This window comes from Oryctolagus cuniculus, chromosome 1, assembly GCF_051225735.1.
Source record: "Oryctolagus cuniculus isolate XC-2025 breed Fujian yellow rabbit chromosome 1, ASM5122573v1, whole genome shotgun sequence".
In the NCBI taxonomy this organism is placed as follows: domain Eukaryota; kingdom Metazoa; phylum Chordata; class Mammalia; order Lagomorpha; family Leporidae; genus Oryctolagus; species Oryctolagus cuniculus.
The window spans coordinates 232,409,770-232,427,935 of record NC_142867.1 but is presented as its reverse complement, the minus strand read 5'-3'; the positions used below and the strand labels follow the sequence as shown (position 1 = coordinate 232,427,935).

Here is an 18,166-nt window from a genome sequence, read left to right as displayed (position 1 = left end):
TGCAGCCCATGGCTTAACCCACTATGCCATAGCGTCGGCCCTCAAAGAGGTATCTTAACCACTGTACGAAATGCCTGACCCCAAAGTACATACTTTTAATAAACAGAAAAAGGCACTGCATTAAAATACAAAGTCATAAAAATCCCAAAATTATAGTGCTAGAAAGATTCTTAGACATCTAAACACCTACTTAGAAATGAAGAAACTGAATCCCAAAGAGATTAAGTAATTGGTTCAAGTGAGCAAATAGGTAACACACACCACTTACAGGTGACACACACCACTTACAGATGACACACGCCGCTTACAGGTGACACACGCCACTTACAGGTGACACACACCGCTTACAGGTGACACACGCCACTTACAGGTGACACATACCGCTTACAGGTGACACACGCCGCTTACAGGTGACACACGCCACTTACAGGTGACACACACCGCTTACAGGTGACACACACCACGTATAGGTCACACACACCACGTATAGGTAACACACACCACTTATAGGGACCAGAAACTTCTCCACATCTTTACACAGAGAAATCTATCTAATCTTTACTGTGATCTTAGAATGCCAATATTATCACCATCCCCAACTTCACAGGTGAGAAAACAGAAACGAGAGTTGTTAATGACACCCACAGCCACAGCTGCTTGCAGACAGAATTTAGCAAGGCAGTCTGAGTCTGACCCTCCATCTCTGTTCTACTGTTGTGGTCAACAGAGGCAGGGATGAAGTGAACGCAGGCCATGAGCTGGGTACTCCCAAGTTCCCTCAAGGAGGTAACAGAAAGTACTACCAACGCTCACATACACTGCCTAAAATGTGTGTTTATGGCCAGAAACGAGACTGACTGAAAAAGAAATACCTACCATGCTGTGTGAGAGCCTGTTCCAGGGGGGACACCACGTTGGAAGGAGGTTTCAGCCGAATAACGTTGTTGGTGACGGAGAACGCCAGTTTCACTGTCTTCATCAGCAGCTGGCCCTGCCCCTGGCCCTCTGCCCCGTCACTAGGGTGCCAAGTGGAAACCAAAGTCGATTCAGACAACGTGACTTCATTTGCTACACGTGTGTTCCCAGGAATTAGATTCCATAATAACCCCAGAGTCCAACATCTTTTGTAAGAGGCCCCAGTCTGAACTAGGCAGGAGGAGAAGTACTCAAGTCCCCTGGCTATATGCCATCTACACAGCAGCCACTGGCGTACAGAAAGCCTAAGTCCTAGGAAGAACATGCTCATCTTCAAGCAGCTACCGCTGCCAGTTAACTTACACTAGAATTCTTAGACCAGCAGCCACATCAGAGGGAGAGGGGAGCCCTACCTTCGGGGCTGAGCAGCCATCACCATGTCAATGGTGTCCACGCCAATGCCCATGATGTTGGTGACTGTCTGTCCCGCTTCTGTGTAGGCCAAACTGCAGATGCAGAGAGACTGCAGGCTGGGAGCATGACTGCAAGACAGAGGAGTTCTGAGTTATTAGGGAGCTGCCAAGTTCATCCCTGGAAGTAAAGGCTACGGTAAACCTGACCAAGGCCACGGCTGACGTGCCAGGTGAAGGCACACTCATCACTGTCCTGACTTAGATTTCAAGACTAAAGACCACCCCCAGAAGCAAATCCAAATGCTCATATACACTGAAATGAATCACGACTCAGCCTTAGACGCAATGTGCCAAGCCAGGAGGACAAGCCAGACTCAGATGTGGCGGTCAGCACCCGTCACCTGGGAAGCAGACTTGGGAAGGCACTCTGCGCAAGGAACAAGCCTCACTTTTGCAGAGCTCCTAAGAGGATGGTAAATAATGTGAACGCACAAATGTCCAACACCACAGTCTCATCCCCACTGCCTCCACAGGAGCGGTAACCAGGCCCATGTGACAGCAAATCGCAATTTAAGTTTCAGACCACCGAACTCGGGACACAGCCCAGGTGAGCCCTCGGGAGAAACGGGAGGCTTCGCTCTGTAAAAGCGCGTCTCCCTGGTGGGCATCAGCAATCGCCTCCACATTACCTGCTGTGCAGGTCTGTCTCGTGGCAAAGGTTCAGTATCGCATGAATCAGCTCCAAGATCAGGCAACCTGGACCCCGGAAAAAACAGGAATGCTGTGGCCTTATCCCGAGAAAGGAGAGAGAGATCTCCAGGGAGCCAGACACGCCCCGGGCCTCCTCTGTCCCGCCTGTCCCCGCCGCCTTACCGATCTGCTCCCTCACGCCGTGAGCGTTATAGCGCCACCTGTGGTAGCTGGGAAGCATCTCTTTGAGCACAAACATGACACAAGGCACAAGCCCTTGGCTCTGCGTACTGCCAAGCTGCCCCTGCAAGAAAGCACGCGGTAAGGGCTTCTGCCATTCACTAGAGATTTAACCCCCAGACCACTGATAGGTCCAAAAGACCTGGTAAACCCTGACCACTAGTGAAAACAAATATCCTACTTCAGCCAAAATTGTGGGTTTCCCTAGGATGGAAAAAGCAACTAAAAAGACAAGGCTACAGAAGGCGCCTACATGAAGACGAGCAATGAACGTGAGCCCTAGACAGAAGGAACATAAAAGACACAGGGTTGTGGCAGTTAAGGACGTCAGCCTCACTGTCATGATCACCAGCTGTCCCTAACCTCAACCCTTCATGGACACCAGAAAGGAGCTCTTACACCCAACGTCTGTCACCGCAACAGCTCCTGTTAACTTTAGTTTCCTAAGCTTAGAAAACAGACTCTTTATTTAAATGTAAACATATGTATCTGTCTCCTTATACAACTGTTTCTACCTTTTTAAGCAACACTGATTCTGCAGGCACAAAGCGTACTGATTTTCATGGGTGATTCTCAGCCCACAGCGTGTGGCCCACATATTCCTATGTTACAGACGCTCTGAGGAACCTTTACTTGCCTAAAGTTATGCAAGTAGTAAGCTGAAACGTATGGCTAATTCTATCTGCCTCCAAAAATCCTCACTTTTAATTCTATTCTAGTATTTTTCAAATTGAGTTGTGACACACTAATGGATTATGTGATCAGCTTATGGTCACAACTAACTAAAAACAAAAAGCAAACAAAGAAAAACAAAGAATTGAATAGGAAACATCAGTGGGGCTGTTGTTGTGGTGCAGTACTTTAAACCACGGCCTGCAACACTAACATCCTGTATGAGCACCGGTTCAAGTCCCGGCTGCTCCATTTTTGATCCAGCTCCCTGCTAATGTGTCTGGGAAAGCTGCAGAAAATGGTCCAAGTGCTTGGGACCCTGCCATCCGGGTGGGAGACCTGGATGGAGTTCTGGGCTCCTGGCTTCGGCCCTAGCCATTGTGACCATTTGGGGAGTGAACCAGCAGATGTAAGATGTATGTGTGTGTGTCTCCCTCTCTCTCTGTAACTCTGTCTTTCAAATAAATAAATAATTTTTTAATTAAAAAAAAAAAAAAAAGGATATGTCAGAGTGTATCTTAAATAGGAAATGTTGTATACAGAAACTTGGCAGGCTCTGATATAAAATGTAAACATCACCCTGGCTTACGATCAAAATATCTTACTTTACAATTACTGCATTACCCATACGGTTCTTCAGTGCAGCGGGTACTCGGTATGTACAGTACCACAGAGACTACTGGTGCACAGCGGGTACTCGGTATGTGCAGTACCACAGAGACTACTGGTGCACAGCAGGTACTCGGTATGTGCAGTACCACAGAGACTACTGGTGCACAGCGGGTACTCGGTATGTGCAGTACCACAGAGACTACTGGTGCACAGCAGGTACTCGGTATGTACAGTACCACAGAGACTACTGGTGCACAGCAGGTACTCGGTATGTACAGTACCACAGAGACTACTGGTGCACAGCAGGTACTCGGTATGTGCAGTACCACAGAGACTACTGGTGCATAGTAGGTACTCAGTATGTACAAGCTGTCACTCTAACTTCAGGACGGCTGTTCTGCCCACAGATGAGGTAACAGCAGTAACAGAGGGCAAGGAAGATTCCAGAACTGGTCCAGCTGTACCTTGACAAGGGTGGTGACCAGGCGCAGAAAGGCGATCGTGACCCCATACTCGCCCTGGGGCTGCTCGCTGTTCATCAGGAGGTTCCCATACCCCCCGGCATTCATCCCCTCCGCACTGAGAAGACAGAGAAGCGAGGAGAGAACGATGGGGCGCCTTCAAGACACTGATCACAGAGCACTCTTAGATGGTTCAGGCCTACAACAGCCAAGTTCTAAAAGGAATTCTTACAACCCAGGCCATTTCATACAGAGTAAACGTCACATGTTTTACTGATGTACAACCTCAACAAGTCACAGAGAAAAAGCAAATGAACACCAGGGACACATCTCTGTCTCAAAAGCGAGAGAACAGAGCGAGACGGGCCTATGAAGCGGTGCCGCTCTTCTGGGGGTGAATCGAGTACTCAGCACAGGATGACTGAGGCTGATTCCCCAGATCCAGACACATCTGGTTCCCAGGCGGAAAGCAAACTCCCCCCACCTCAAGTGGCTGCAAGTGGAAGAGACTGCTCTCCCTCCGGCTTTGAAGACGAAGCCACGATGCTGCCCTGGGGAAGGGGCGCTCTCTGTGCCCAGGTCCTCTCACCTCCTCCACCCTGTCCACGCACACTCTAGTCAGAGGCCCGAAGTGCACAGAACACACGGTAGAAATTTCTTTAAAGCTACGCTACAGCTCAGTGTATATGGCCCTCACGAGGGAACAGGGTCAACCCGCCCTAGGAGCTGGCTCACCTAATCATCTGGCTCATGTTGGAGACGGGGTGGGCCACAAACGGCAGAAAGCCTGTGTGACGAAGGTCAGTCCAGACCTAGGAGGGGAGAAGAGGGAAACGTCCACCCATCCTCAGGTGCACACCAAGCGCTCCATTTCTTGGCTGTTGGGAAGGCTTGGTGTCTCACCTTTGCTGGATTCCGAGCAGCCAAGACAGTCAAGCAATTGACACAAGAAGCAATGACATCCACAGGGGGAGAGATCACTGTTGTTAACCTGGTTGGAGGGCAGGTTACTCAATAAAATGAATAATATAATTGGTTCAAGTATCTTTCAGTCCTTTCTTCTCAAGTCCCTGCTCAAGCAAGGATATAAAAAGAGAAGAAGGTGGGAGGGACGTTCAGCCTAGTGGTTAAGACCACGCATCCCACAGCACAGTGCAGGGCTCCATAGCCAGCTCCAGCTCCCAGTTTCCAGCTTCCCCCTGGCCCAACTCTGGTCACTGCAGGCATTTGGGGAGTGAACCTGGACGGAAGCTCTGCCAAGGCCTAGCCATAACTCACCGCTGCAGCAGCATGTAGATGCGGGATGTGATGGGCAGGAGACAGTCTGCTATGGACAGGTCAGTACTGATGACCTTGTGGACCAGATCGATGATGGGTTTGACCCGCTGGCAGTGCTGAATCACATCTAAGGGGAAAGACAGGCCTGTGACTTAATGGCAACCCCTCCTTTAAGAAGACTGAGTAGTTAAACCAGACAAAGCACAAGCTTGATGGCTCCGAACTTGAACTTCAAGCTCTCTACCGGCAGCCCTCAGAGAAGCCCCACCTCTCAGCAGCATCGCGCCTCCCCGAGCCGCTACCTGCGGTTGAAACGACATGAAGTAGCATCTCCATCTCGCAGGTGAAGAGCGTCCAGCTGCTGTAGGAGTACTCCCAGCGCACCAGGTAAGCCCGGTCATCCAGCACCACCTGGCCCACCGTGCCCTGAGGTATGCGAAGGTTGGTCTGACCGCCTGCGGAGGGAAGAGAAGAGTCCACGCTGAGGACAGAGGAAGAAGTGGTTCCGCCACCAGGCATCACCAGTTAAGCACAGAGATTTGCGGCTCTTCTGAGTAGCTAGCGCTCCTGCAGCTGTTTCCACTGAAACAAACTCCCCTGTCACTTGGGAAAGTGAGGACAGAGAACAGCTTTCCACTCCAATGACAACCACAGACCACCACCCTATGGGAGAGCTGGTGCCTGGATCGCCCAGCAAATCACAGTGACACAGAGTACAAGCATGAGACGTGGGGACAGCATTGCAGCCCAGGGTGTTAAACCACCACCTAACACACTGCCATCCCATGAGTGCCAATTTGAGCTCCAGCTGTTCCACCTCTTCTTTTTTAAGATAATTTATGTATTTAAAAGGCAGGGTTACAGAGAGTGAGAGGCAGAGGTAGAAAGAGAATCGCCGGCACCACGGCTCACTAGGCTAATCCTCCGCCTTGCGGCGCCAGCACACCAGGTTCTAGTCCCGGTCGGGGCGCCGGATTCTGTCCCAGTTGCCCCTCTTCCAGGCCAGCTCTCTGCTGTGGCCCGGGAGTGCAGTGGAGGATGGCCCAAGTGCTTGGGCCCTGCACCCCATGGGAGACCAGGAGAAGCACCTGGCTCCTGCCATCGGATCAGCGCGGTGCGCCGGCTGCAGCACGCCGGCCGCAGCGGCCATTGGAGGGTGAACCAACGGCAAAAAGAAGACCTTTCTCTCTGTCTCTCTCTCTCACTGTCCACTCTGCCTGTCAAAAAAAAAAAAAAAAAGAGAGAGAATCTTCCATCCACAATGGCCAGGACTGGGCAAAACCAAAGCTAGGAGCACTTCATCTGGGTCTCCCACATGGGTGCAAGGGCCCCAGTGCTTGGGACATCTGCTGCTGCTTTCCCAGGCGTATCTGGAGCAGCCAGAACTTAAACCGGCCAGCACCCATATAGGATGCCAGCACTGCAGGCCGCGGCTTTACCCACTGTACCACAGCATTAGCTCCTGCTCCACTTCTGATCCAGTTTGCTACTAATGCACCTGGGAAAGCAGTGGAAAATGGCCTGAGTGCTTGGGCCCCTGCTATCCATATGGGAGACCTGGGTGGAGATTCAGGTTCCTGGCTTTGGCCTGGCCCAGTCCTGGCTGTTGCGGTCATTTAGGAAGTGAACCTGCAGATGGAAAAGATCTCTCTCAATCTCTGTAACTCTTGCTGTCAAATAAAACAAATATAAACAACAATAACAGGGGCTGGCGCTGTGGCACAGCAGGTTAATGTCCTCGCCTGATGTGCCGGCATCCCATATGGGCGCCGGTTCAAGACCAGGATGCTCCACTTCCGATCCAGCTCTCTGCTATGGCCTGGGAAAGCAGTAGATGGCCCAAGTCCTTGGGCCCCTGCACCCGCGTGGGAGACCTGGAAAAAGCTTCTGGCTTCTGGCTTCAGATCAGCACAGCTCTGGACAGTGCAGCCAATTGGGGAGTGAACCAGCGGAGAGAAGACCTCTCTCTCTCTCTCTCTCTGCCTCTTCTCTCTCTGTGTAACTCTTTCAAATAAACAAATAAATCTTAAAAAAGAAAAAAAAAGAGGGGGGATAACAACAAAGAGAGTAAGGCTATGCCCCGGGGACTGTGCTCCTTGAGCAGAAGGAGTGCACACGGCTCAGAGGTGAGGGAGACAAAATGGTATGGCCCTTTCCTAGAACTTAATTTGCCATTATCTATTCCAAAAGCTTTTCCTTGTTTTAGAAGTTGTGGTAAAATACACACACACGACACTTAACCATCTCTAAGGTCGTCGTGCGGCAGGCAGGCAGTCACGCGACGGAGCAACAATCTCTTTCAGCCACAGAACGCTCTCCATCCTCAAGTGCGACTGTCACTCTCGGCGAGGCTCCCGTTCTCCCCACCCCGCTCCTGGCCACCACCACTCCATTCCGTCCGTCTGACTACTCTCAGTGCCTCCTGGGAGCAGGCTTACACGGAGCTCACCCTTTCCTGACTGGCTCCTTCAGTCTGCACAGTGTCTTCAAGTTCACTAACACTGTGACGCGTATCTGAATTTCCTATTTTCAGGCTCAATAATATTCCATTGTATGAATATAGCACATTTTGCTTACTCATCTGCTGATGGGCACCTAGTCAAAATTTACACTGTGTACTCACAGTGTTACCCAAGAATCCCATGTTGGGGACACTATCTGCTAAAAAAAAAAAAAAAAATCAGCACATAACAGTGTGTGAAATCAATACAATACGATGTGTGCTGGCAAAAAAAGACCCTGGTATTCCAAATGTCCTTTAGTAGGAAAAAGGTGAAAATTACGAAACGTCAAGGATAATTATGTCGTTACTAAAAAGAGTAAGCCAGAGCCATTAGAAGAAACAGCAAATCTAGAGTGAGTTTGTGAGAAGAAATACAAGGACACACATGAAATTCTCAACATTATCTGAGGGAGACAGGAATGCAGAGACGACTGTTTTAAACATACACCTCTAGGCAATAATGCGGTGACATTACAAATAAAAGTTAATTAAAAAGAAAAACGCCATTTATCCGTGAATCCACACACAGCAGAGGGAAGCAGCTGACACGAAAGCATTGGCACGCGGTGGGAGGTCTAACCGCGCACGCGGTGACAGGGCTCCCGCACCAGGGATCTCCGTCTTACCCAGCGGGTACAGGAGTTTCGGCGTTTGTCTCCGCCAAAGAGTTCCGTCTTCATGGGAGATCACGTCATGGGGCTTGTGTTTATGAAGTTCATTGTAGAAAGACATCTTATCCAAGAAACTATACACCTGCCACGGGACGGGAAGAAACTCGGTCACACACGCCCTGCAGGACGCCGTGGGTCTCCTGCGCTCTCAGCCAGACTGTGTGCAGGTGTGCGCAGCTTACGTGAGTGGCACAGCCAACTCTGAGGCTCTGGGAGCTGCGTCTGCCCTGCTTGCCAAGTCCTCAGCACTGAGGCCCACCTCACTCCAGACAGCTGCCTCTTCAACAGTGCAGTCCTTACCACTTCAGTGACAAATGCCTGTATCACTTAGTGACAGCCGGCTGGTTCTCTCACGCACTGTCCTCTTCCAGCTACAGATGCTAGACATCTGGGAGACGCATCTGCAACAGCAGTGAGAAGCTACCTGGACACCCGCGTCCCAGGCTGTGCTGCGTGCGTGCGAGTCCCAGTCCTGCTGACTCAGCACTTCCTGCTAATCTCACCCTGGGAGGCAACAGGTAACCAGGTAATGGCTCAGGTTCCCGGGTCCCTGCTACCTATGTGCAAGACCTGCATTGAGGCCCAGGCTCCTGGCTTGGCCAAGTCCTGCTATTGCAGGCATCTGGGGAGTGCACTAGTGGATGGAAGATTTTTCTGTGTCTCTTTCAATAAAATAAAAACAAGTTAAAAAAAAGAAAAGAAATTGAGATGCCACTTTTGACATCTCTCATTCAACTTCGGAATAACTCTTGCCATAACATAATTTCAAGATGGAAACCAAAACAGATTCCTAATGAAAGTTCCAAAAAAATATCTTGTATTCTCTGCAGGGCATCTGACTGAAGAATTTACCTTTTTGGCAGTGGATTTTCCTGATACGAGAGCTCGGAGTAACTGCAGGAGTGGGGAGAGGAGATGGGGAAACATTCCACACACGCTGTCCAGAATGATCCCAAGACCAGAGGTTGGCTCCTGTGGTAGAAGAGAAATCACTGTCGGTCCAAACTGCCCCGCAATCCTCCAACAAGCCAGAATCAATCCTTCCCTTTACAGATACTCTCTTTCCCTAATAACTTAAGATTTTAACATCCTTTTCCAGTGGAAATATAAACAACTGGTTGTTAGGCCCTGAAAAGACACTGCTAGTCTATCCAGTGACCCCCAGCCACGTTCCTCTAAGAAGACAACATTGCTGGGACAGGCATCTGCACAGCAGTTAGGATGCTGCCTGAGACACCACATCCCGTATCAAAGGGGGTTACTTTCCCAGCTTTGTGTCCAACCAGCTTCCTGGTAGCAGCACCTGGGAGGCAGCAGACAACGGCTCAAGTACTGGGGTCCCTGCCTGGGAGATGCAGATGGAATCCCTGGCTCCTAGCTTCAGAATGATTCAGCATTGGCTACTGTGGGTATTTGGGGAATGAACCAAAGGATAAAGGCCTGCCTGTCTGTCTGCCTTTCAAAGAAAGTGAAAATGGTGGGTAAAAAACACAACACAGTGCACCCTTAAACTACTTTTCCACTAAAGTGAAAACAGCTAACATGTCAGCATTTAGCCACCACCACCAGCAGATCCTCAAATCAAAGATGGTTTTACACCAGCGCCTCTCAGGACATTGTGGTTCTGCAAGATCGGACAGCATCTCAGGAAAAGGGCGAGACACACAGGAGTCAGGTCACGCTGTAGCACAGGGGAAACACACGCAGGCTGACCTTAAAGTTCAGTTTAGGCTGTTGTCAATGCTAGGACCAAGAACTGGTGAGAAACGGTTCTCTCCTAAGCCAGATTCTCACTCTAGTAAGTTATGATACTAATGACTGCTAAGATGTGGTTACAGTTCTCTAATAATACTTGTAGAATCACAGGAATCTGCTCCTGTGAAAGAGGACTTGGATAACACACCGCTAACAGGGGTCAATGATTCGGGTTACAGACTCAAGTCAGATGTAAGTGGCTCCTGGCTGTCTCTCTCCAGGCATGTGACCTTGGGCAAAGCACATCACATCTCTAAGCATCACCTTTCACCACAGACTTTCTTGAAGATTAAATGAGAAGACACATATAAACATAAATACAATATATATAAATAAATCTTATCACAAGTAACGCTGGATCAAGTCTTCTGCTCTAGGGAATGCCACAGCACGGCACTCCAACATACTTACTGTTCCCCAGAACAGTTCTGGAAGAGAAGGGTCTGCCAAGACTTCACAGGCTGTATCAATTACATCCTGTTGGGGAAGGGGAGAAAATGGCTCATTTTCCCTGGTTAAGTCAGTCTATCTTTTTTATATTTTTATGTGTATGTGTGTGTGTAGAATGGAACATGCTTTTCAACAGTTTCCCAGTTTTTCTACAATTACCATATATCACTTACATAATACTACATGGAAATGAACAGCAATGAACGAGTTAACAAGGTAAACAGCACCAGTGGGGGTAGCAGAGGGACTTGGGAGCGAAGCTGGGCAGTGAAGACAGCCTCACGAAAGCCAGACACTGACCTGCTGATTGCCCAGTGTGTGCAGCTCCAGAGAGGTCAGAACGAAAGACAGAAGTCCGTAGACACACATGCACGCCGTGCTGGTGGTGCACTGCAAGCAAAGGAGGAGGAAGTCATTCTGAACACAGAGTCAGCACAACCCATCACACTAATGTCACCCTTGGGAACAAATGGGAAGAGAATCCAAAGGTTTATAACTTTTCTAGTTTACTTACAAGATCAAAGAAAAAAGAAGGCCAGAACCCCAAATATCACAACACTTGAGAGTAAAATCAAAAGCACTTTCAAAATGCGCCAGTGACAATGCGGACAGGAAAACCAAATCCAGCACCAGAGGATGTGCTGTCAGTGATGCAGCATCCGAACCACCACCAAAACAAACCAACCCGGCCGGCACAGAGGCCTGCTGGCCGAGTGTTCTCCTTTCTTTCCAACAGCCTACTTTCCAGGATGGCTTTAGGTCTACAGTAAAACTGAGTAGCAGGTACAGAGACTTCCCATTACCCTCACCTCTGCACACACACAGCCTCCCCCACCACCAACCCCCACACCGAGTGTCAGTTATGACATCGCCACTAGCACTCAAATCCCATCGCCTAGGGTTCACACTTGGCGTACGTTCCTCAATTTTGGACAAGGACAACGGCAGGTGTCATCATTCCAGTAAACCAAAGTTGCACTGCTTTCAAAATCCTCCATGCTCCATTCACCCATCTCCTTAGTCCCCCTGGCAACCACAGCTCTTTCTACTGTCTCCAGAATGGCACAGTAAATACTCTACGGTTACTTGCGACACCAGCAGCACTAGTATCCACTTCACTTATTACTACTTTATTACTACTTTCACGGTTCTGTCCCGCCCACTTCCATGCTCAACCACCAACAGCCTTAGACTCACATTGTTTCCCCCGCTGGCAAGTGACCGCAGCAGTCGCGTCAAGTACTGAAACACATTCAGCTGGATGGCCGTGCCGCCTATCTTCCGGACCACACTGCTGGTCTCTTCTGGGTTCAGGGTATGACGGAGCAGAGCCCAGGCCAGAAGCACTGGGGCATGATGTGGAATGTCCCCGAAGGTCAGCATCAAATGATCCATATCCTTCATGAGAGGAGAAAACACACTGTGTCTCCCAACGAAAAGGGACAGGATTCCTCCCAGGGGCAGGTGCCTTGTGCAGCACGCCAGATACCGGCGGGGATGCCGCGTTACGCAGCGCGGGCCTGGGTTCAGGCCCCGTGTCCTGTGAACACACACGCTGAGCAGCAGCACGTGATGGATCAACCACGCGGGTCTCTGCCACCCAAACAGGAGACCCGAATTCAGTCCCAGGACTCCAGCCTCAGCCTGGCCCAGCCCTGGCTTTTGCAGGCATGTGGGAAACTAGTAGATGGGAAATGTGTCTGTTTCTTTGCCTTTCAAATAAAGGAAATAAAATTAATTTAAAAATCCTTCAGCAGGATCCCTTAACATACTCAGTAAGCCTTTCACTCACCCACAGTGGCCTTGCCCTCCAATTGGGGTATCTTACTCTTCACAAACCTCCAGCCACCTCACTAATGCACCCTTCAATTACTCTTCCCTCTCCCACATATTTTTTCAAATAGTCTTAATGTAAGATTGTCAAGTACATATTCAAAAGGAGATTCCAGAAACTGCACCCTGCTCCTTCTTGAACTGTGTATGACTCTCCTCATCTCCTCTACACCCATCTCTGTCCTCTTGGCTCACAGGCCCCCCCACCCCAGACACCCCCAGGGTTTCCTCCCTCACCACCCCAGGAGGATGCTGCTTCCCCCCACAGTACAGCGCCCACCTCGGCCCCAGTGACTGACAGATCTGAGACTTTCCTCCACACTCACATTAACTAGTGAGGCAGAACCTCATGACTTCTAGGCCTTACGGCTGCTATTATTTTAGAGCTGATTATGTAAAACCTCAAACTCCAAAGCACTGAAAATGCTACCCTTCATGACGTTAAGTAGTTGAAAACATTAACTATGAACAATCTGAGAAAAGAACAGAGGCTCTTCCAAGTTCACCAAGTTCACCTGGCAAATCAGTCCATCCTGGGCAAACTGGTGCAGTTCTCTCCTGTCATCCAGGGCACACTTATGCAAGGACTCGATATCCATGCCTTCCACCAGAATCAGGGCACTGAAGTAGCTGGAAAGGAGAACGGCACCACGGTGTCAATTACGCGTCCTGAACCTCACTGCTGGAGGCTGCAGTAACACACGATACCTCACCGCTCTATCTCACCCTCACTATCAAAAATAACAAATTATTTACTATCCCTTTTTCTTTTTTTTTTTTTTTTTTTTTGACAGGCAGAGTTAGACAGTGAAAGAGAGAGAGACAGAGAGAAAGGCCTTCCTTCCGCTGGTTCACCCCCAAAATGGCTGCTATGGCCGGCACGTTGCACCGATCCAAAGCCAGGAGCCAGGTGCTTCCTCCTGGTCTCCCATGCAGGTGCAGGGCCCAAGCACTTGGGCCATCCTCCACTGCCTTCCTGGCCACAGCAGAGAGCTGGACAGGAAGAGGAGCAACCGGGACAGAATCCGGTGCCCCAACTGGGACTAGAACCCGGGGTGCCAGTGCCGCAGGCGGAGGATTAGCCTAGTGAGCCGCAGCGCTGGCCCTTACTATCCCCTTTCATACGAAGTCTTACAGCACCTGTGACCAGCCACATTTCCAGTACCTGTTGGTCGCATGTGCGTTTATGCCAACCACACCTGGCAGAGCCAATCTACTGCTGGTTTCTAGAACCACCACTTCCATCTGACCCAGAGAAACCTTCTCACTTCTCAAGTGGCTAGTGCAGCATGGCTCACTGAAGGAACAGGCACCAAATATGGATATTTACATGGTAATAAACAGAAATAATGGAGAAATTCAAAGCCTATCGTCTATGCCTGACATCATGGCATAGTGGGCAAAGCTACCGTCTGCAACACCAGCACCCTGTATGAATGCCAGCTCATGTCCCAGCTGCTCCACTTCCAATCCTGCTAACTGCCTGGGAAAAGCAGAAGATGGCCCAAATGTTTGGGCCCCTAGCACCCATGGGAGAAACCTAGAGGAAGCTCCTGGGTTTGGCCTGGCCCACCCCTGGCTGTTGTAGCCATCTGGGAAATGAACCAGCGGATGAAGATCTCTAACTCTTTCAAATAAAGAAATCTTAAAAAAAAAAAAAAAAGAAAGAAAGAAAGAAAGAAAGAAAGAAAGCAAGCCCATAGCCTATGACCTGAGGAAGACACCCACGCCTTGTTTATCACTCTCCTCTTAGCATTTGCACGGTGCCTGGCCTCCAACAGCTGCTCAACAAATTTTTGCTGAATGAATGGATGCCCATTTAGATGAAGACAGTAAGACAAAAGTAAAACACAACACTTTTTCTGAGACAAGAATGCTTCCCAGGGTCTTTGCTGCTTGTACGAATCGGAGCGTGGCGCCGTACTCGTTTATTTTCTCACGCACAGACTAAGAAGCACGACGTCCCCTTCGCCCTCTCACACGATCGACGTCATCAATGCTCTGAGCACCTTAAGCTTTATGACCTTCAACTCATTTGGACTTACCCAATCCGATCCACAAAAGGATCCATGGTCTCATCCACCAGATGCCTATTGGTCTGCCTACTACCAAATCCTTGTTCTTTAAACATCTTGGTTAATACTAATAAATCAGCAGGTGACATCTCAAAGTAGGCATAATAAAGGAAAATGATTTCTAGCAGCATGGACTGCTCCCGAAGGCACTGAACAAACCAGCGAGACACTTGGCGCTCAGTCTGTACAACCAACGAAGAAAAAATGGGAGAGAAATAAAGTGAGACAAAAACCATACTTTAAAAATTTTAAGTTTTTAAGCAGATGGGAGATATCTCTATCTCTAATAGACAGATCTTCAAAAAAAAAAAATTCTTTCATCCATTTTCTTAGCTACATGGTAATTATTAAATAGATATCCCATAGATTTTTTTTTAAAGATTTATTTATTTTACTTGAAAGTCAGAGTTACACAGAGAGAGGAGAACCAGAGAGAGAGAGAGAGAGAGAGAGCGAGCGAGATATCTTCCATCTGCCGGTTCACTCCCCAGCTGGAGCTTCTTCCAGGTCTCCCTTGTGGGTGGCAGGGGCCAAAGCATTTCTGCCATTTCTGCTGTTTTTCAAGGCACATTGGCAAGGAGCTGAATCAGAAGTTGGAGCAAGCAAGACTCGAACTGGCTCCAGCAACAGCCGGAGCTACACCAATCTGAAGCCAGGAGCCAGGAGCCAGGAGCTTCTTCGGGTCTCCCACTCGAGCGCAGGGGCCCAAGGACTTGGTCCATCTTCTACTGCTTTCCCAAGCCATAGCAGAGAGCTGGATCAGAAGTGGAGCAGACAGGTCTCGAACGGGCACCCATATGGAATGCCGGCACTGCAGGTGGCGGCTTTACCTGCTATTCCACAGCTCCGGGCCCCCCATAAATTATTATATCTGCCCCTTTGTTATATGTAATGCTATATACTTTACCACTGCATATAAATGCTATAATTTGTAATTATAAGCCCATTTGGACACGCATTTATGTTATTACCAATCTTTTGCTAACAAAATCATGCCATATAATGGAAAGACAAAAAATCAGCAAGACATAAATTATCAACAACACTGAACTGGCTAACATTTACAGAATGTACTACACTCAACTACTAGCAAACATACATTCTTTTTAAGCACAGATGGTACGTTCACCAAGAAACATCATATTGTGGGAAAGCACATTTTTAAAAACTACAATCTGCCTGCGACACCAGCATCTCACATGGGTGCCAGTTTGAATGGCTACTCCACTTCTAGTCCGTCTAATGCGCCTGGGAAAGCAGAGGATAATGGCCCCGTGTTTGGGCCCTGCCCCCAACATGGGAGATCTTGATGAAGCCCTTGACTTCTGACTTTGGTATGGACCAGCCACAGCCATTGCAGTCATTTGGGCAGATAACTAGAGATAGAAGATCTAACTCTTAAACTATATATTAAAACTCTAAAATATATATACATATACACATATATATATATAAAGAATATAAACATATATATAAAGACCACAATTATACAGAATGTGTTCTTTCATCGTAATAGAATCAAATTAAAAATCAGCAACAGGAGTGAGAATCTGGCCGCTTCGGTCGACACACACGCGTCCTATTTCAGAGTGCTGGGTCTGAGCTCCATATACTCCTGACTCCAGTTTCCTGCTAAAGTGGATCTTGGGAGGCAGCAGAGAAGGCTCAAGTGACTGAGTTCATTGTCAGCCGTGAGAGAGACCAGAACGGAGTCCCTGGCTCCTACCCTAGCCCAAGCCACTGCAGGTGTCTGGGGAGCAAACCAGCAGATGCGAGCTTTCACTACCTCACACAAAAAAATTTGTTAAAAACATTAAAAAGTATATTTTAATCAGTAACATTAACATATCTAAGAAAAAATCAGGGCCGGCACTGTGGCGTAGTAGGGTTAAGCCTCTGCCTGCAGTGCCAGGATCCCTTGTGGGCTCCGGTTCGTGTCCCGGCGGCACCACTTCCAATCCAGCTCTCTACTAAAGGCCTGGGAAACCAAGTGCTTGGGCCCCTGCACCCACGTGGGAGACCAGGAAGAAGCTCCTGGCTCCTGATCGCCCCAGTGAATGGAAGACCTCTCTCTGTCTCTCCCTTTCTCTGTCTGTAACTCTGCTTCTCAAATAAATAAATCTTTTAAAGAAAAAAAAAAGTTTAGAAATTCAGCATCACACTTCTTAATGCAGTTGACACTTGAACAACACATGAGTTTGAACTACACAGGTCCATTTATATGTAGATTTATTTTTTTTCATTTACCTATTTGAAAGCAGATAGAACAAGAGAAAGATTCTTCCAGAGGCCAGTGCTGTGGCGCAGCAGGTAAAAGGCCACCTGCAGTGCCAGCATCCCCTGTGGCTGCTCCACTTTCCATCCAGCTCTCTGCTATGGACTGGGAAAGCAACAGAAGATGGCCCAACTCTTCGGGCCCCTGCACTCGCATGGGAGACCCAAAGGAAGCTCTGGGCTCCTGGCTTCAGGTCAGCTCAGCTCCAGCTGTTGCAGCCATTTGGGGAGTGAACCAGCAGATGAACAACCTCTCTCTCTCTCTGCCTCTCTATAACTCTGCCTTTCAAGTAAAATAAATACATCTTTAAAAAAAGAGAGAAAGAATCTTCCATCCACTGGTTCACTCCCAAAATGGCCAGAGGCCAGGGCTGGGTCAGGCCAAAACCAGGAGCCTAGAACTGCATCCCAGTCTCCTATGTGGGTGGCAGAGGCCCAAGTGCTTGGTCCCTCTTCCACTGCTTTCCCAGGCAAATTTGTAGTGAGCTGAGTTAGAAGCAGAGCAGACAGGACTTCGAACTCAGGCCTATATGAGATGACAGTGTTGCAGGCAGTGGCTTAATCTACTATGCCACAACACTGGCCCCAGCTTGTTTTTTTTTGTGTGTGTGTTTTTTTTTTGTTTTTAATTTTTTTTTTTTTTTTTTTTTTTTTTTTTTTTTTTGCAGGCAGAGTGGACAGTGAGAGAGAGACAGAGAGAGAAAGGCCTTCCTTTTGCCGCTGGTTCACCCTCCAATGGCAGCCGCTGCAGCCGGCGCACCGCGCTGATCCTGGCAGGAGCCAGGATCCAGGTGCTTTTCCTGGTCTCCCATGGGGTGCAGGGCCCAAGCACCTGGGCCATCCTCCACTGCACTCCCTGGCCATAGCAGAGAGCTGGCCTGGAAGAGGGGCAACCGGGACAGAATCCGGCGCCCCAACCGGGACTAGAACCCGGTGTGCCGGCACCGCAAGGTGGAGGATTAGCCTATTGAGCCACGGCGCCGGCTTAATTTTTTTTTTTTTGATATGTAGCATTTTGGAAAAACTTGCATACTGTGAAGCCAACATTGAAAAAACTGAGAAAGTTAGGAATGTTATGAATGTATAAAATATGAATAGATAATAGTCTATCATTTATAAACAGAAAGTATACATAAATTATGAAGTTAAAATTTATCAAAACTTATGCACACACAGACTACTTGGAGCCATGCGGAAATGTAAACACAAAGATTCAGTTTGGATTCACAACTGCATAAAATAAACAATACAGAGGCTAGCATTGTGCCGCAGTAGGTTAAGCCACTGCCTGTGACACAGGCATCCCATACTGGCGCTGGTTCGT

At 48.7% G+C, this 18,166-nt stretch overlaps 1 protein-coding gene across 10 annotated transcripts in view; it reads right to left on the bottom strand.

Annotated features, from left to right (window-relative positions):
• The window catches only part of NUP188 (nucleoporin 188), a 52,510-nt gene that overhangs the window by 13,114 nt on the left and 21,230 nt on the right, over positions 1-18,166 (bottom strand). For 8 of the 10 annotated variants that reach the window (XR_016225798.1, XR_016225802.1, XR_016225804.1 and 5 more), the window contains 16 exons: positions 14,539-14,750; positions 13,009-13,123; positions 11,858-12,058; positions 10,961-11,050; positions 10,622-10,687; positions 9,308-9,427; positions 8,411-8,537; positions 5,584-5,736; positions 5,282-5,408; positions 4,907-4,994; positions 4,739-4,815; positions 4,007-4,121; positions 2,202-2,322; positions 2,018-2,084; positions 1,329-1,457; positions 877-1,016 (listed from right to left, as the gene is read on the bottom strand). Coding sequence is in view for 7 of the 10 variants with exons in the window: in XM_089320935.1 (XP_089177061.1) it covers positions 877-1,016; positions 1,329-1,457; positions 2,018-2,084; positions 2,202-2,322; positions 4,007-4,121; positions 4,739-4,815; positions 4,907-4,994; positions 5,282-5,408; positions 5,584-5,736; positions 8,411-8,537; positions 9,308-9,427; positions 10,622-10,687; positions 10,961-11,050; positions 11,858-12,058; positions 13,009-13,123; positions 14,539-14,750 (1,948 nt within the window). In the remaining 3 variants the exon portion in view is untranslated. The remainder of the gene's footprint in view (positions 1-876; positions 1,017-1,328; positions 1,458-2,017; positions 2,085-2,201; positions 2,323-4,006; positions 4,122-4,738; positions 4,816-4,906; positions 4,995-5,281; positions 5,409-5,583; positions 5,737-8,410; positions 8,538-9,307; positions 9,428-10,621; positions 10,688-10,960; positions 11,051-11,857; positions 12,059-13,008; positions 13,124-14,538; positions 14,751-18,166) is intronic. The other 2 variants (XM_070057642.2, XM_089320947.1) reach the window with 1 other exon arrangement.